General features: G+C 34.2%; 2 protein-coding genes across 3 annotated transcripts; one reads left to right on the forward strand and one right to left on the reverse strand.

Moving 5' to 3' along the window:
• Positions 1 to 2,498: 2,498 nt before the first annotated feature.
• Positions 2,499 to 4,771, forward strand: LOC130986582 (protein BRASSINAZOLE-RESISTANT 1-like). The gene is made up of 2 exons (XM_057910030.1): positions 2,499 to 3,124; positions 3,685 to 4,771. Exons 1-2 carry the CDS (start codon positions 2,831 to 2,833, stop codon positions 4,375 to 4,377), a joined length of 987 nt encoding a protein of 328 aa, XP_057766013.1. The 5' UTR covers positions 2,499 to 2,830; the 3' UTR covers positions 4,378 to 4,771.
• A 6,972-nt stretch (positions 4,772 to 11,743) lies between these two features.
• Positions 11,744 to 18,366, reverse strand: LOC130986580 (lysophospholipid acyltransferase LPEAT1-like). Of its 2 annotated transcripts, XM_057910028.1 has the most exons (9): positions 17,700 to 18,366; positions 16,308 to 16,427; positions 16,153 to 16,190; positions 15,539 to 15,603; positions 14,712 to 14,780; positions 13,554 to 13,687; positions 12,979 to 13,119; positions 12,572 to 12,635; positions 11,744 to 12,238 (listed from the first exon to the last, which is right to left on the reverse strand). In XM_057910028.1, exons 1-9 carry the CDS (start codon positions 18,189 to 18,191, stop codon positions 12,219 to 12,221), a joined length of 1,143 nt encoding a protein of 380 aa, XP_057766011.1. In that variant the 5' UTR covers positions 18,192 to 18,366; the 3' UTR covers positions 11,744 to 12,218. The 2 variants fall into 2 exon arrangements, with proteins under 2 accessions (XP_057766011.1, XP_057766010.1); XM_057910027.1 differs by lacking the exon at positions 11,744 to 12,238 and having other exon boundaries at positions 12,348 to 12,635.
• Positions 18,367 to 18,998: the final 632 nt, after the last annotated feature.

Here is an 18,998-nt window from a genome sequence, read left to right on the forward strand (position 1 = left end):
GTACACTCTTATGGGATAAAATGAGTGAATAAAATAATGACCATAAATAATCTTTCTATCAAATTAATTCTAAAATATAATTTACTTTTTAATTAAAATTTTGTTTTATTAAAATAATGAAAATGATAGACTGACATTTTGTGTTTAAAAAATGCAACACAATACTCCTTTCATCCCAATTAATTTGATTAATATTTCTTCTTATCATTCCAACTAAGTTGATCAATTTTGTTAGATGGAATGACTTTTCACTTTATTCACTCTACTCACTTACTACCAAACACACTTTAAACACTAACTTCTTAAATTTTATGTCAAAATAAAATTGATCAACTTGAATGGGATGGATGAAGTATATAGTTAATTATGAGAAAATAGAAAGACAATAGTACCATGTTTCATATGGCAAAAGGTTATTTATAATTTATAACATAAATTTCAATGAATTTTAATTTGCAGCTTCAACATCAATATATTGTGTATGTTATGAACTTTGAGAAGTGATTAATTATGACCCATTTAAATTGTATGGCGCTAGAAATGCCACAATGGCATTGGAGCTATAGTGATAGTTGTTCTTTGTGAAATTACACCTGAAACGATGACTATTCGCCATGCCATTAGAATCTTAGTGCAACAATGCTAACTTTCAGACATGATTTCAATAACATTGGTGATTTGATGATGAAAGATCTACCATTAGAAATTTCCTCTAATTCAAAATATATTAGGCTCTGATTTCATAGTAATTGGTCTTCGTTTTAGGTGCAATTTTTGCTAAGATTGAACAATTATTTGTCACAATTTTGGTGTGATTATGACATTTCTACGCCGAATTTGTTTAAATAAATCATAGAAATAAACTGAAATTCAAATTCGTATAAAATTTAGATTATAAACTATAATTAGTCATAGTAAATGTGATAGATATCTTCTTCTTATTTAAATATTACTTCTGATTTATACATATATGTTTAATTTCACATAAATTCGCCTCAAAATTGACAGGGACATAATAAATTCTAAATCTTATTAAAAAAAGCCGATGATTATTTGCATGCTTTAGAGTCCTCTAATCATCTTGGGGTGCGTTCTCTCTTATGGAAAATGGTGGAATAGGAGTAATATCTACTCCCTCCGCCCGTTAAAAGTGGAGCACAATTACTATATCGGATGTCCGCAAAGAGTGTACCACTTTCCTTTTAAAGAAATAGTCTCACCATCCACTTTAATCTTACAAACACTCTTTATTTATAAAAAACCTCACCCCAAATTCAATCTTAACCACACATCTCATAAAGTGGTGGGACCATTTATCCACTACATCAAAATCATTACCAATTTTATTAAATTCCGTGTCCAGCTAAAGTGCCCCACTTTTGACGGACGAAGAGAGTATTTTCTTATTTTTTTCATTAAAAAAATTCTTGGGTAGGAGGAAATCTTTTTCCGGACTGCCCATTTTTCCATTTTTTCACTCAAATTCATGACAATATTATCACAAGTTATAGATGTGATAATATTTTCACATATTGCATATTTTTATGATCTTTCAATTTTATCATCAAAATTTATATACATCTCTCTATATTTCTCTCTCTCTCTCTCTCTCTCTCTCTCTCTCTCTCTCTCTCTCTCTCTCTCTCTTCATATTATATTTTTCCACCAAATAGAATACTTATGAGATAAAAAGAGTGGGGACTATTAAAATGTGATAAAAAAAATCATTATTTTTTTTCTCTAAAAAAAAAAACCGCACCCTTAGTTGTTTTAATAACAGTTTGATTTTTTTTGGAGCAATTAATAACAGTTTGATTTATTAATAAGATTATGTGCAATTACATGCACATACGCACATATATGCACCAACAAAGAATCTATATTTTAAAAAAAAAATCAAATATTTACACAAATTTATGCTAGAAATTTCACAATTTTTTATTCGATTTTGATTTTTGATATTAAAAATAAAAAATAAAATAAATAATAATAATAATAATAATTTATAGCAAAATAAACATGCCCACATTTTTATGATAGTGGGAAAAATGAAGTGATTTATTCCCTCCGTTATGCTAAACTTGAACAATTTCTTTTCGGTACGGATTATAAGGAGTTGGTATTTTGTATGTTAAGTGTGTTAGGTGAAAAAGTGAAAAGGTGAATAAAGGATAAAAAATTTGCCATATAAAAAAACTGCTTAGATTTCATAGGACAATTCCAAAAAGAAAAATACTGTTCAAGCTTCACGGGACGAAGAGAGTAATTTTTTCCACATTTACATTCACGAAAGGAGGTTGTATTGTATGGAGGTCAAAATGATGTTGTCGAAGTGTATGGAGCGTCTCCATTTTATTACAAATTAAAAAATAATACTTTCAATAGTTTATAAGCTTTTTTTTTTTGACAAAATAATTTATAAACTTATCGAAAATCGTAATTGGGTGCAGCAATTTACCCTCTTTTAAATTAGTCTGAGTAAAATAAGCCTGTGACCCAGAGTTCCAATACGCTGAATTGCAGGGCAACATTCCTTCAATTATTGCTTTATCTCTGTAAATAAAAGAAGAAGGAAAAAAAGAAAAAAGAAAAAAGAAAAAAGAAAAAAGAAAAACATGCACATTAATATCATGATATGAACACAATCACACACAGACACGCACAGAAACACACACTGCGATTCTTCCACACTTGGCAAAGCTAATTCCTCTTCAGCATTGCATTCCCCAAAACGCAACTTCCACCTCTACCCTTTAAACTTCTCTTCCATCACTCCTAAACATTCATACTCGTGCAGATCTAGAGAGAGAGAGAGAGCGAGGGGGCCAAAATGATGTGGGAAGCTGGAGGATCAACAGCGTCGTCGTCAGCCGCCGGTGGTGCCGGCGGAGCGGGCGTCGGAGACGGCGGCGGCTCGGGGAGGAGGAAGCCCTCCTGGAGAGAGAGAGAGAACAACAGGAGGAGAGAGAGGAGGAGGAGGGCGATTGCAGCTAAGATTTATACAGGGTTGAGGGCGCAGGGGAATTACAATCTGCCAAAGCACTGTGACAACAATGAAGTTCTCAAAGCTCTCTGCAATGAAGCTGGTTGGGTTGTTGAGCCTGATGGCACTACCTATCGCAAGGTAATTTTCCCTCTGTTTTTTTTTTTAAGCGAAAAAAAATGCTTTAGTTTTGTTTGATTTTACTCTGGGTTCCTTATGGCTGTTGATGATCGGAAACTTTAGGCTTTTGCTTGGTTTTGTTTGGATCTGTTAATTGGGATCTTTATTATGCTGTTTCTACATAAAGATTGATTTTTTTCCCCAATGAAAGGTTTGTAAAGAGGGTTTCCATTTCATTTCTTCCATTACTTTCTAGATAATTTTTTGATCCAAAATGGAATATACAGTTGAAAATAGTCATGGATCTAGCCCTAAATGTTTGCATGCCATACATGAGTAATTCCTCTTCAATTTCTAGTATTTGGAAGTACATTTTTGCTTATAGAGAAGTTTAGAAGCAGGTTAATTACAAAAATTAGTTATTTCTGGTTAATTGAGGCTTGATGGTGAACATTTACAATCTCCCATTTTGAGCATTACCAATTAATCTGCCTATTTCCATATTTGTTATATAATTTAGAGGTAATGTGTAAGATTGTTTGGGTGTTAATTTGATTGACTGAATTGGATTAATGATATAGGGATGCAAGCCAATCCCAATGGAAATAGGAGGCACCTCAACCAATATTACTCCAAGTTCTTCAAGAAATCCAAGCCCACCATCTTCCTATTTTGCCAGCCCCATTCCTTCATACCAACCAAGCCCTTCGTCCTCGTCTTTCCCCAGCCCGTCCCGCCTTGATGGCAATGCTTCGTCACACCCATTCGCCTTCCTCCTTAACTCGTTCCCTTCGTCTCTGCCTCCTCTCCGAATATCCAACAGTGCCCCTGTTACCCCACCCCTCTCCTCCCCAACAAGAGTTCCCAAACAAACTTTTAATTTGGAGACTCTTGCAAAAGAATCCATGTCTGCCTTGAACATACCCTTCTTCGCTGCTTCTGCCCCGGCCAGTCCAACTCGTGTCCAACGCTTCACTCCAGCTACCATTCCAGAGTGTGATGAGTCCGACACCTCCACTGTTGATTCTGGCCGTTGGATGAACTTCCAAGCCTATACAAATGCTGCCAACATGGTCCCTACTTCTCCTACCTTCAATCTTGTGAAACCTGTGGTTCAGCCCATTCCTTCCAAGGATGCCATGTCGGATAAGGGCAAGGGTGCAGAGTTCGACTTTGAGAATATGGCAGTGAAGCCGTGGGAAGGTGAGAGGATCCATGAGGTGGGGATGGACGATCTTGAACTCACCCTTGGAAGTGGAAATACTCGCATTTAAGGCATTGATCCGAAGCTTTATAGATTTGAGGTTCGTTCGTAGCATCCTTGCTCTTGCTGCAGGCTTAAGAAGTGGCATGCCTAGCTTCTGCTCAAGTATTAGTTTCCATGGAAGACTCTGATTCGGAGATGAACGTTGGCCCATGAAGCTCGAATTGGTTTGTCTTTAGGTTTGAATTATTCATTCATGTTGTTTCTGTCTGGCCTTTTATCTGAGCTTTTTACGCTTTTAGCTATTATTATTGGCCCCATTTTAAGTTGCTTGGGGTCTATTACATGTAGATATTTTTGCTCATTTTTTCGATTGTGATCAAGATTATTATAGACTAGTAGGAGTATTCCTCCATGTGTGAACTATTTGATGTTTCTTCTTAATCAAAGATTAGTTTCTTCAATGTTTTGAGCAGTATGCAACGACTCAATCTTGTTGAACAGGGGATTTTAGAGCATTTTCCTCTTTGTACTCTACAAAAATGTGATGCAAGATTTGATTACATTTCATGATTCTTTGCAGCATCAACTAGAAGAGGCGATTTGATTGATTATTTTATGAAACATAAATGACTTGAATTAGATTGAAAGTATATATATGTGGTTAGTGGCCCCAGACAAGGTGGTCTTGGCAATAATCCAGTGTATAAAATAAAATATCAAATTCAAGAATTCAAAGATTGGATTTGTAAAGATGATGTGTTTTGTTTTTTGAAGGGGTGTATATTGTTATTAGAGCGTAATATGTGGGCTTTGTCACATGTAGTGCTCGATGAATGATTATGGTGTTGGTCTACTTGTCATGAAAAGAAATAGATGCATTATTATCTCATGCTCATGTTTTTTGTCTTTGGTCAACCAATGATAAGTCACCACATTTATCCGCACAAAACGGACTTTTATGAAGCCAAAATGATTAAATGTGATCGTGCTCGGGATTAGGGTCATCCCAAGTGTGATGATGTTGGGTTGATTTTGATTTTGGAGGTCAATCAAAATTAGTTAAGACATGACTTATAAAGTGTATATTTTTTATGAGGGAAATTTATCCTCATTCGTTATCCAAAGTATGCACTTACCACATATTCACATTGAGAGAGTCTCTTGTATGGAAGACCGTACTTGTGCGCATCGGGGCTCCACGTACACATCCGATCGATGGATCGGGGGGCTCCGATCCGATTTGCCGTGACCATCGCGTTTTTTTCTCGTTTAATTATATTACACAAAATATTCTTATTAATAATAAATAATACTTTTATCAATAATAAATAAAATCATGCATAATAAGCATGATGTAAATTGATACTTTTCTTAATAACAAATTGTACTTTTTTTAAAATGCAAATGATACTTCAGAAATGATACTTTTTATAAAAGTAAATGATCCATTATAAATTAGAGTTAATATACAAAATTATCCATTTTCATATAACAAAAATAAAAGGTATCCATAAAGATTAAAAAACTTAAAGATTAACCAATTATTGTGTAAGAAAACAAATTTCCAATACTTCTGGCGACCATCGTTTGGATAGGCGGGGGGTCAGAGTTCTGTGGCCGCCCTAGGCTGTGTAGTGGCAGAGATGCAGGAGCGGATGCAGGAGGGGGCCAGCGGGAGGAAGAGGCTGAACGAATTGAAGGCTAAATTTAATTAATCTTTTACAGTCAAAGTCGACCATGAATTTGAAGCTCATCCTCGCTGCAATAGCAATTCCACAAATCGCAATGGTGACCTCCATCACTGCCGCCTCTGTCCGCCGCCAGTACCAAGCTCGTATGATGTCCTTTCCGTCACCGACCGAATCTGCCTCGTTGGAGCCATCGGGCCTTAGAGCTTGGTACAAGTTTAAGTTTAAAATTATAAATTTAAATAGTGTAAATTGGCAGTTAACCGACGGTTAACGCCGATTGAAGATTCAAAAGTTTCAGGCCCGTAACCAATCGTTGTTTCGGGGGATTCTGGTTCAGGTCAGCCCAAACGTCAATAATTTCGGATCAGAACCGTTGACCAAAGACCACCGTTGGCCACAAGCCGGTTTCGGTTAGCCTGACAACACTAAAAAATACTGATCCTACCATTAAACCATCCCTAGTGTAACAACTCATAGGGTCTATTTGTTTGTCACAAATTCTATCCTAAAAAGGTAATCTAATTCTAGTATTTGATTGAATTTTTATTATAAAAGAAAAATAATAAAAATCTTAAAAACAAAAAAATGGTGCAACTTTCCATAATTCAAATTCTCTAATTTTCTCTTAGATATTTTTTTCCCATTTTCAGTTTTATTACCTACTTGTGTGTTTAATATCCGGAAATCAGCAAATCATACCAATAGGAAAGAAAAAAGAAAAAAAAAAAGGAGAGTTGAGGGTGGGCTTAAGCCAACCCCAGTTTTGAGGTGGCTCCGCCCCTGATTGTTTCTTCAATTATTTTTTAAGAATAATATTTTTAATTAAGTATTACTTTCCTGCTAATCAGATGAGTCCATAAAATATTCTCATTTTTTTTTTGGTAGAAGAAGAAATGCAACTTGTATTAAGTGAAACAGACCAATCTTGACAAGTAAAAAGTTTTTTTTTTTTAGGCAAAAATAAAAAATACTAGTTCTTACACTTAATAGTTCTCGAGTAAAAAACAATGGAGGTATAATTTTTGGGCCCATAATATTTGGGCACTGGGCACCCTCAAAAGCGGCCCTTAAAATTGCTTTGCAAAATAACTGTCGATTTGCCTCGTTGTCGCTCAATAAGTAGTAACAAAACCACCATTAACAAGATTCTTTTTTAATTTGGGAAATAAGGGGATTAAGATTCCTACTTGATCAATTTCAAAAAAAAAAAAAAAAAAAAAAAAAAAACAAGATTCCTACTCGATCACTTATTCTTATAAGAGAGAGGAAAAACCACTTAATTACAATGCTCTGGTGTTATACTATCAAAATTTTAATTTGAGTGATAAGACATTATTGATAAAATAACTTAACTTAATTATATATTTGATTTGCACGATTCGATCGTGATGAATAATTTCATCCCCACTTTAATTATCAATTTGATTGATTATTTATGACTCTGAAATTGTGTGTCATTTAATAATTCTTCAAAGGAATCTATACGTCCATCAAATCAAACGTTCGCATATTTGTATATGTAACTTTTTTCTTTCTTTATACCTCATCATTATTTATTATTCGTAATGTTTTGTTTTTAAAACCAAAGGAGGTTGTTGTTAATAAGAGCAAGAATAAAACATATGGAAAAGACAAAAGAAGGTGTAATTGTGATGAGCGAGCAGGCGTGGTTTAATTTCCAGGTCGGACGTTGGATTTGTTGCAGCTGCATACATTGTATCTCACTATGTTTAGCAATTATCATTTATTGTATGTCGCAAACATTTCAATAAACCAACACACAATATTGGACATACGCGATCGACACCTCGACGCCATTATTACATATTTCGCTTTATCAACGGTTAAACTACTGAATATATATATATATATATATATATATGAGAAAGTTCAATAGGAAAATAAATATTTGCAAAGAAATGAGAAACAATCCCCGTCATTGATCATGATCCATCGAACGGTCAATAATTAAGATTAAATTTTGCATCCAGATTTTTGATGAACATATCGGTAATTGTGTTGAATGTATCCAGGTTTCGAACCCAAAAAATCTCAAACGTTCAATAAAATTATTGGTATGTTCAACCGCATTACTGACATATTCAATGTTTCTTAATTTCTTGTATAAGCTCCTTTTCTTGTAGAACCTAACCCTATATATATATATATATATATAGGGTGCGGTTATAGTGAGAACCACAATTATCGTGAGAACATAAGAACCAATAAAATTATTGCATCTGCTATACAAATTAATGCATCCGCTATTAAATTTAATGCATCCGAAAAAAATAATTTTTTGCTCCCTTCAGGATTCGAACCCAGCACCTGCATCCATCCACTAAGATGATGCATCCACAGTAGATCTTGATGATCGAATGGCTTAAAATGGTTCTCCGTTCTTATTTTATTAGTGGTTCTTATTTGAACCTTTCCCTATATATATATATATATATATATATATATATATATATATATATAGGGTGCGGTTATAGTGAGAACCACACTTATCGTGAGAACATAAGAACCATTAAAATCAATGCATCTACTATATAAATTAATGCATTCGCTATTAAATTTAATGCATCCGAAAATAATAAATTTTTTGCTCCCTTCAGGATTCGAACCCAGGATCTGTATTCATCCACCAAGATGATGCATCCACCGTAGATCTTGATGATCGAATGGTTTAAAATGGTTCTCTGTTCTAATTTTATTTAGTGGTTCTTATTTGAACCTCTCCCTATATATATATATATATATATATATATAAGGGCTACAGTGAAAGCACCTCTTAAAATAAGAAATAAGAACTAGAAAAAATGTATGAATTTTATGTAGAACACGTATGAATTCGTTGTATAAAGGTATGAATTGCAAAAAATAAATTTTTGTTACCTTTGGGATCGAAACTCAGGGTAATAAAAAGTGATGAATTTAATTATCATAAAAAAAAAGATAATAAAAAATTCTTCTTTTAAATACATCTTTTTTTTCTCTCTTTTTCTATAAAAAAAATCACCACTTCTCATTCCTTTTTTTTTTTGCCCCTCGAAGAAGGGATAATATTATCTCTCCATTTTGGTGTGATAATATTATCTCTCTTTGAAGTGAAAATGATGAATGAGAAACGGTGAATTTGTCTTTTGTAAAAAATGAGGGAAATAAAGATGGAATTTAAAGGGGGAATTTTTTGTTATTGCTCTTTTTCCCATAATAAATTTATCAATCAAAGAGAACGCATCCTAAATATATATAGAGTATCTTTTAGCGCGAGTATTAATAAAAAAAATTATTCGGTGTATTAATAGTAGACAAATAGTCTCACATTAGGGATATTGTTACGTTAATTATGGATAAATAAGTGTAAATTATAATTATAAATTTTCATGTGTTGGGTAATGTTCAAAAATAAAGAAGTAGATATATTTAGAGGATTTTAGGGGACGGGGGAGTAAAACATTTTGCATTTAAAAAGGACGTACAAAAGAGTGAGGTAAGGTTTAAAGTTTGTAGGAAAAATTCTAAATCCTGATAAAATTCCAAAACCTTGGAAATGATGATGCTCATCTACTTTAATAGTTCTCAACTTACTTGTTAGGAAGTTGGTTTTTCATAGGTACTTCGTTGAGAGGAAACTCGAAGTTTAGTACGAGCTGTGAAGTGCATAAAGAAATGCAATTGATCACTACTTAACTTATTTTTCAACTAACCTGGATCAATTAATCAACCTAGGTCACATATTCGGCGTCTGGCAAGATTATCTGATAATTTGAGCTTTCAAACTCAAAGTGACGTCTCACCAATCATCAACGCACAGATTTTCAACGAATCACATGCGATGATTATGAACAAATTATATATTTTTCCTTACATTCTAGCTAGTCCCAAGCAAATTGATCTTGTTATACTGCTTTTATTGTAACAATTTGCTCATAATTAGAAAAAATCCTTCGTACACCTACCCCTTTATAAGAAGTTAGGTTTGTATTAGAAAGATAGAAAGCAAGGAAGCGGCGAGACGGTTTACCCGTGGTTTAGTTCAAGTTATGAACTAAACGATTGACTTACAGTCATAAAACAAGGAATCATAAGGTAAATTGAATTCCTGTTGAATGAGGATTGTAGACATAAAAGCAATTTACTTCGAACTAGGTTAAGCTTTATGTATTTTACTTTCACTACTATTATCTTGAATATTAGTATTAAATTGTCATTAGCAAACACACAATCACGACAAACATCTCATCAACATACTTTGTCAATTGACTCAATCGACTGACCTAAACTAAATTGATAAATTTGCATTAGATTATAAGTATTTCAGTAAGGTTTTTGTTAATCAAAGCTGAGTAAGTAATCCACCAAATTCGGCATACAATATCATATTCTCTAAATTATATTTTTTACTGTTTATTTTGTTGAGTATCGTTAAATGATGTTAAGAATTACAATAAAAAATAGTAGATAGTTTTTTGGGGATGTTTCCGCCCCGAGACATTAGGCGATCGCACTTCTGATCTGACCCACACTCCTAGTTGATTGTGATTGGTTTTTTGCACTATATTTTTCCTATAACTGTTTACTAGAGAACATTACTAATGTTGAGTGAAAGAAATTGAAGGCAAACCTTTGTGAACTGATTATGCTATGAAGTCTATAAAAGAATTAGATTGTGATTAAGGTTGTGTTTACTTTGATGAATAAATTTATCCATGGAAAATGATAGATAACAAACATTTTTATCTTTAAATGTCTTTTTTTTTTCCCACATTTTACACAAAAGAGAAGTTCACCATTTTTCCTTCCTTATTTTCACTTCAAGGATGGATAATATTATCCCTCAAAAATTGAGGGATAATATTATCCATCCTTGAAGTGAAAATAAGGAAGGAAAAATACTTTTGTGTCAAATGTTGAAAAAGAAAGGAGACATTTAAAAGCATAAATTTTTGTTATACATCATTTTTCCATGGATAATTTTATCCATCAAAGTAAACGCAGCCTAAGAAGATTGCTATTTTTAAAGAAAAACTAAAGGAATACTTTACAAATTAAGAATTTACACTTGGAGCTTGTTTGAAAAATCTGGGGACTGGTTAGAAAATATTGGGTTAAAAATGTGAAGGGTTTTAAAGAAGAGGGACACACACACATATATACATATATATATATATATATATTCTTTTTGGAGCTTATAAGATATTATAAGAGCTTAATAAGATGTAATTTCTTAAAAATTTATAAATTATCAAAGTGTTTGGTTAATTAAGCTTATAAGCTCAGATAAACAGCCTCTCGGATGCATGCAAACTAAAGTTTGGTCACAGTCATGAGCTCATGTTTTAATTTTGATCGTAGATGCTATCTTTACATATGAAGGGACGACGTTTATTCCCATACTATTTGTGTTGGTTAGTTGAGCTTTTTGTATTTTACAAATTTGATTTTCATTCTTGTATTAGGAATGACACTCATTCAAGTTGTTTGAGGCGTGGCTGCACCCCAATCTGACACCTGTCGAGACTCGACGAGGACGTGGACGAGGACGTGGGAACATCTAGATATCCTTCAATTTACAAATGTCAAGGTGTCCTCTGTATTCTCAATCATTCAACAATTATCAGAATTCCTACAAATGGGTTAACGAACATAACATTACTGCTAAAGCCTGCCTGCTTCATAACCTTTAACATTCATATATTTCAAGGGTAAAATGATAACAATATCCAACGACGCAAATGATAAAACATGATCATCACTAAATAAACTATCATAACATAATCCTCAGTTTGATATACACTTTGGGAGACTAAACTAAGATTCTATAACAGTTCAATCTTCAAATCCGGCAACCTAAACAAGTAGAAGTAGGTGTTAGAGATAATAAAAGAATGAGTTTTCCCGGCTATATACAAATCTGCTCTAATTTACGTCGCAAGAATGAAATACTGGAACACCTTCGCATTCTAAGACCAAGACTCAAAAAATTTCAAATGTCTACTGCGTCTGAGTTTTCATAAGTAATGCTGCCTAATATATGAAACAAAGAGAGCATAGAGAAAATCCCACCAAAGCTGCAGCAGTAAAAAAGGTTTCTGGAGAATATTTAGAGATCATATAGACGACCGTTGATTTCTTCTATCTGCATTAGTTTTCACTTTTATGGGGTCAAAAAGTACATTCATTATATGAATATATACACGTCGAACTCGGGTTATCTTTCACATAATAAACCTGCAGGAACAACCAAAGAGATCCATTCAGATTAGCCACATTTTTAACCAAAGGCTTCCAGGGCAATCAATTATTCCTACGCCATGCATGCAAAGCAGATAAAGGAGAGTTATTGAAATCGAGAAGCATTATAACATCTCATTCAGACCATCATTTTGTGTATAAATAGTTACAGAGCTCAACATAATTGTAATGGATTCTGGCTCCAGGTAAGTCTCCGGCAGCCTAAATTTTATTCGTTAGCAAATCAATGGACTAGCTACACATTCACAGCAAGACGATGAATTTATCAATCGTCTTTCTGATGCAAAACAGTAGGCATACTAATATTACCATTAAGAGCAGCATGATAAACTCGTTTCTCTGCTAATCCAATATCTGAAAGAACCAGATTGCCCTGCAACATAAGAGCAACAGGAAATTCCTTTCAGATAAATGTAGTAAACGGCAGCCACAGTATCACAAAAACTGGGCCTCGATTTTCAGTTTTCTACAGCTTGCAGTTCATAAGCTTCTCCCTATTAAGAAATAGATTTTTTTATTACATATGATGTAGTCAATAGATTACTAAACATCATGTTATTTGGTCCAGGAATAGTGGAAGCCCAATTCATCAATGCAAGACAAATGACAGAGTGGACTCTAGAAAATGAATTTCATGTGATTCCAAAGGCAACCAATTGATGCAAATTTTCACACCTAATAATTATAGCTAAAAGCGACATTCAGAAAATAGGTACCTCATGAGCCATCAGCTGTCTCACATTTTCTGCATAAAGCTTGGGATCTTCCTTTTCTTGTTCTGAGGGGTGATAAACTGGTAACTTCTTCACTTCAATGTAATTCACGAACTGGCATAGAAGAAGAATCACATGGCGCATCTGTGAAAGATATAAATTCATCAGCACATTAATTGAATTATTACGCAGACAAGTAAGAGGAATTCCTTGGTCATTAGTGAACAGCTACAAAAGTTCAGTACAAAAACCAATCTTTGTGATTTCCAGAATCTATGTTTATGATTGTAGGGTAAGTGGGTTACCATTGAAGTACATAAGGAAAACTGTAAAGAATGATGTATGATCTGCAAGTAGTTTTATGAAAAGGAGGCCAATTAACTCAAGATTGTCCAGCAAAAATAACATGCCAATCTCATACAGATTGAGGGAATGAAAACAGTAACAAATTATCCCATTAACTCAAATTGAACAGAAGAACTTTCTACCATGGCAAATACTAGAGCACATGTAGTGAAGAAAATGTCACTGAGTGAACTAAACAATGAATTCTAACAGAGTACGATATAACAACTCACCCCAGATATAGAGTCCCATGCGGGACTGAATCTCTGGTAGGGATATCTTAAAATGACAGGAACTACTGGAGCCTTTGCCAAAAATGCACCAGTCTTGAATGGGAGGAGGTAGTCGCCATTTGTGGTTGTGCCTTCTGTTAAAACACAAAAGACTAGTTAGACAAACTAGAGACTCTTTTAACTAGAACTAGTACGTCTACGTCCGCGTCCGCCCGTGCGATATACGGCGAGCATCAAAATTGAACAATATTTTAAATAAATAAATATAAATATTAAACAAAATCAAAATATAAGCATATGCGAATTATTTAAAACAAAAATCCACATCAATTAATCAATGAAGAACCTAAATCTAGAATTATTTTTCAACTCTGTATTTTTAATAGTTGAAATACCGATTAAATTTTATTAATTGATAATGAGTATAAGTATATAAATTCATCAAAAATCAAAAGCAGTATAAATGATAATTAGTACTCCGTTTTCTATCATATAGATATTTCAAGATGTACAAACCATCTATTTGCAGTATATTTTTTGAATGAACATTAAAATCATATTTATTCAGTCATTTTTTTAAAATACAAATTTCAAAAATAAAGTTCATTCGGCCTTCGGGACATCCAATGGATGAACACATGCTCTATGTTATATATATAATAATAAATCAAAATCCTAAAATACATAATAAACATGTTAAAATTATGAATTTGAATTCTATAAACAAACCAATGTAAGAGGTCAAATTAATGACTATTCAAACCAATTTAAATTTTATAAAAACTGTAACTTTGTCAAATATATAAATTATACTACTAACCTTATGTAAATAATTAAATCGGACTTATTTTTTTATGCAGTAAAATATTATCTAAGAAATTTAGCTACACTCATTATGTCTATATGATTTTCCAATGGGATTTATTTTATGATGCTACCCTTTGCTTCGTCCCAGTATACCCCAGAGAAAAATAATGCTATTAATATGCATTTTATTAACATTAAATCACAAAGAACTGTTGTTAGAAAATTTATCTCTACTTCTCACTAGCAACTCATTCTTTAATGGCATGGGTCCGAGTGATTAACGAAGCTAACATATAATAGTCAGGGAAGGGTGCAAAACCCAGAAGGTATAAATGTCATCACAAAGATAACCTGGGAAAAGCAGCATCTTCGGAGCAAATTTATTTTGATGAGCTTCTTGAACTCTTTCAGTGATAACACCTGCAAACAGCAAAGACACATTAAGTAGAAAATAGTTGGATCCAATCTAGTAAGGCAGAGAATGTGCCTGTTACACAGCAGGTTTTCACATGTTCACATAAATAATTGTTAAGTTCTGTTTTGGAAGTGCTCGTGTGTTGGTAGAGTGGTTAACACTGAGGCCAAAAGTCTTTAAAATTTAACTGTTAATTACCAAAAAATAAAAATAAAAAAGTTTCTGTTTTGGAGGAAACTATCCATTTCGGGAACTAGAATAGGCTATGTTGACTTGAACTGAACTGATGAACAACTTTTACTCTTAAGGGTTGAATCTAATACTCCCTCTGTCCCACATTTTAGTATCCATTTGAGAATGGCACGGGTCTTAATAAAGTGGTTGAGTGTGCTGTGAGTGGAATAAATAAGGGTCCCACCTTTATGAGAGTGTTAAAGTAATTAAAGTGGATTAAGGGGCCCACATTTTATAGGGTTGTATGGAGTACTTTTACTAAAAATAGAAATGGATACTAAATTGTGGGATGGACTAAAATGGAAAGATGGATACTAAAATGTAGGACGGATGGAGTAGTAAATAATTGTGTAGTTTACATAGGTGTGTTTTTTTATTTTTCTAGACAAATAAAGCTCACATAATAAAATAGCATTCTATCTCACAAATTGATTTATTGTTCCTAATTTCAGCCATCCCAAGATGACTTCCTTTTAGTTAATCATCTATAGGCCAAATTATTTACTTTGTGCAGCGAAAGAAAATTTACCTGAAACCCCTTTGAAGTCCGATGACTTCAATTCACGCTGCACATAGACACAACCGAGACACTTGCTGTAATGAGAAAATAATAAGGTAAATAGTTACACCTGTGATATGCACCTTGGAAGAAGATATGGGTTCACACATGAGAAAAGAAAGTGGCTGAGCAAGATTTATGCTTGAATAAATAAACTTATCCTGCTCCGTTAAGATGTCAGAGTAAAAATTGTTGCATTGTTGCAATGGAAAAGACAGTGTTAACACGCATGTTATATTGTGGAAAATGACAAAAACAACAACCGGAGTACCCCCAAATAATAAATTCCAAGGAAAATAATCTAAAAGTGGGACAAAAAGGCACTTACTGGTTCCTAATGGGTTGATAAAATGATTATTCATGCAGAAATCCAAAAGACACTCAAATTCCTATATCTTAAAACCCAAAATAATGGAACTCGATAATTTGATAGATCAAATTATCAATTTTGAGTTGAAACATGTCACAATGAACAGCACATGGAACATGGCGTCCTTGGGTTTCATTTGTATTTTTCCAATAAATACATATTGGAGAAGCAGAAAAAAGGTTTGTCTATGATGTATTGAAGTATACGAACCCACCTTACAAGACCGATAAGAGGAAGTTTAGCCACAGATCTCTTCAGCAGCAAATTAACATAATCAACAAAGAAGACAATAGACATGTTAGCATCACATCAAGTTAAATATGCCTCTAAAAGGCATACATATTACGATAACAGTAAGTGTTAACTCACCTTGGCAACAAAGCTTGGGAAAGAGGAAGACATATGATATAATATATCTAAGTAAGATATATGGTTCGATACAATAGCTCCATATCCTTCCAACGCTTCTGATTCATTCCTATCTGCAGACTGAAAAAATTGAAAAATGCACGAGGCAAATCAAGAATATCACATAACTAGACATATTCTTCGAATCTTCAGGAAGCAAAATCATAAAATAAGCTGCAAGTAACCCAATCAGTAAAGAATATGGTCTACTAATCAAATATGATATATACATATTATAATATCATCTCTATATATAAACTCATTCTAAAGAGAAATACTGGTAAAGGGTATCCTGAATAAAATACGGCAACCTTAAGTGCTAATCATCGAACAGAGTCCACAGCTCAAGTATTGAAAATCTCACAGCCTTTTCAAGAGTGTATTACAAACTTCAGCCACCTCATCACCAAATATGTCAGTGAAATGCTAAATCTTACATTTAACCCCTTTTGAGTTCAATAATATATGGCCAAAGTAGGCAGATTCTCCATAAACTGAAATGACAACTTAATCCTACATTCAACTAGCCACTAATTAGCTGACTGTGCTGCCTAAGTACATCCCTCTTTTTTATATGTTTGCCTCATAAATGGAAGTTAGTTTTTTGGTATCAATTCCTCAATGATTGCCCGAAAAATTGAATGATAATAAGGTTGGTTGGAGATGATGTTACATGGTATTCCAAAGAAAAAGAGACATAAGGAAATGTGATGACTAATTCTTAAATTAAAGTATCATGAATTATGATCCTCTATACATGCCTGCTACCCTATAAATAGGATACCTATTCTATCATAATCAGTAACCTTGACGAGTTCTTGCTAATTGACTGTCAGTCGGACCACAAGGACACCTAGAGAAAGAACTGATTTCCAGCGAATGGAATGTATCCTCTTCCCTGGAACATTATCCGCATGCCCCGTATGCAAGGCAGGGAAGTGATCTCTTTGTTCATTTTTGAGCAAACTCATTCCCATCTCAGAAAATGCCTTGGATTGTTTAGTACTTCTGGAATGCTGAAACAAAATTTAGACATTTTTTTAGCTTTTCTAGCCAGGGGTATATCTAAAGCTAGTACTAATATATTTCATCCAATGCCATTTCACTCATCTCATTCACCCATTCATTAAACTCATCGTGTCATTTTCACTATCACATGGAGCCAATTATACCTCAAGCCACAAATCCTACGTGAGGCAGGCAAACACAAGCAATCAACTCGCCTCATGCACTCTCAGATGCATCAAAACACTTCAGGAAATACCCAAATTCATCAGAAAAAATAATTCAATCTAAAGTAATACCAACTAAACAGCAGCAAAAAGGAAGGAAGAAGAAAAAAAAATGAAGTACCTCAGTGTTGAGCTCTCCATCAACCTCACGACCCCCACTCTTATCAGTAATCCAATAGAAGCCGAAAACGAAGAGCAAAACCCTCGACAAAAACCTACCGCTCCGCAGAATCACGGCCCTCCGCCAGCCACCCATGTGGGCGTAATCCTCCTGCTCATCCTCCGTATTTGGAGCTAGAAACGCCGTGCAGAAGCGACAGATCACGTAATAGACCACCAGAATCGCCGTCCCGGCCGCCACTCTCACCGGCAGCAGAGACATGAGTGCAAATCCGAGTAGAAACTTCTCGACCCACGGCAGCTCCCCCCGCCCCATTGGCCCGTATACGTCGTAGCGGACGTAGGGGGCGTACTTTTTGTCCAGCTCCTCGATGCTGGTGCTCTGGCTGGACGCCGGGTTCTCGGATTCGGGTTTGAGGAGCGGGCGGGCATCGGATTCGGGTTGCGGGGCAGCCTGTGGATGAGCATTAAGCTCTTTGAGCTCGGATTCCATTATCTTAATCAGTCGTAATCAAGAAAGAAATAATTTTTCTTTCTTTTTAGTTTGGAATTGGTTTAAGGGGATTTCAGCGGGCAGCCATTGTTGGTTGTGATGTGGAGAAGAGAAATTGTGCGATGATTCAGTTGGGATTTGGGGCAAAGGAGTTGGCGCGTGGAGTGGAACATGCGTGAGGGGTTTTATAGGAATTTGAGTTGTGCCAGGACACGTGCACTACTTCATGTTTACGGCGGAGTGGGGCCTCCAGCTGATTTTATTTCTTTTTCCTTTTTACAATTCTCTATTCATTGTCTGCGCTGGGCAAGGAAAACGAGATTAAAGTCGGATCTCTTGCTCTTATCGGATGATATCTTATTCCACAATTTTATTTTATTTTATTTTTTAATACGAAACAAATAATTTGGGTCGGAATTTAAAGTACCCACTTTGATTACTCATCTTACAAAATTACCCACTCATATAAGATGTCTTATAGATGATGGATTTGAATTTGAAAACTATTAATTATTTTGTTAGTTTAAGATTTTAATTAGTACTCCTATTTATCATAAAAATAATATTACTTCATCCGTTCCATAAAAACATACATAGTACTCTCTCCGTCCCACTCCAATAGGTTCATTTTCCTTTTTGGAATGTCTCACTCTAATATGCTCATTTTTCTTTTTTGGGTAAAAAAGTTGTACTTAATTAGTGTGAACCACACCACTTTACTACCATTTTCCTACTAAAAAGTAAGTTTTCTTAATTTCCTTGCCCAAAAGAAGTGAGCTTATTGGAGTGGGACGGAGGGAGTATAAG

This window comes from Salvia miltiorrhiza, chromosome 5 (assembly GCF_028751815.1).
Source record: "Salvia miltiorrhiza cultivar Shanhuang (shh) chromosome 5, IMPLAD_Smil_shh, whole genome shotgun sequence".
NCBI lineage: Eukaryota > Viridiplantae > Streptophyta > Magnoliopsida > Lamiales > Lamiaceae > Salvia > Salvia miltiorrhiza.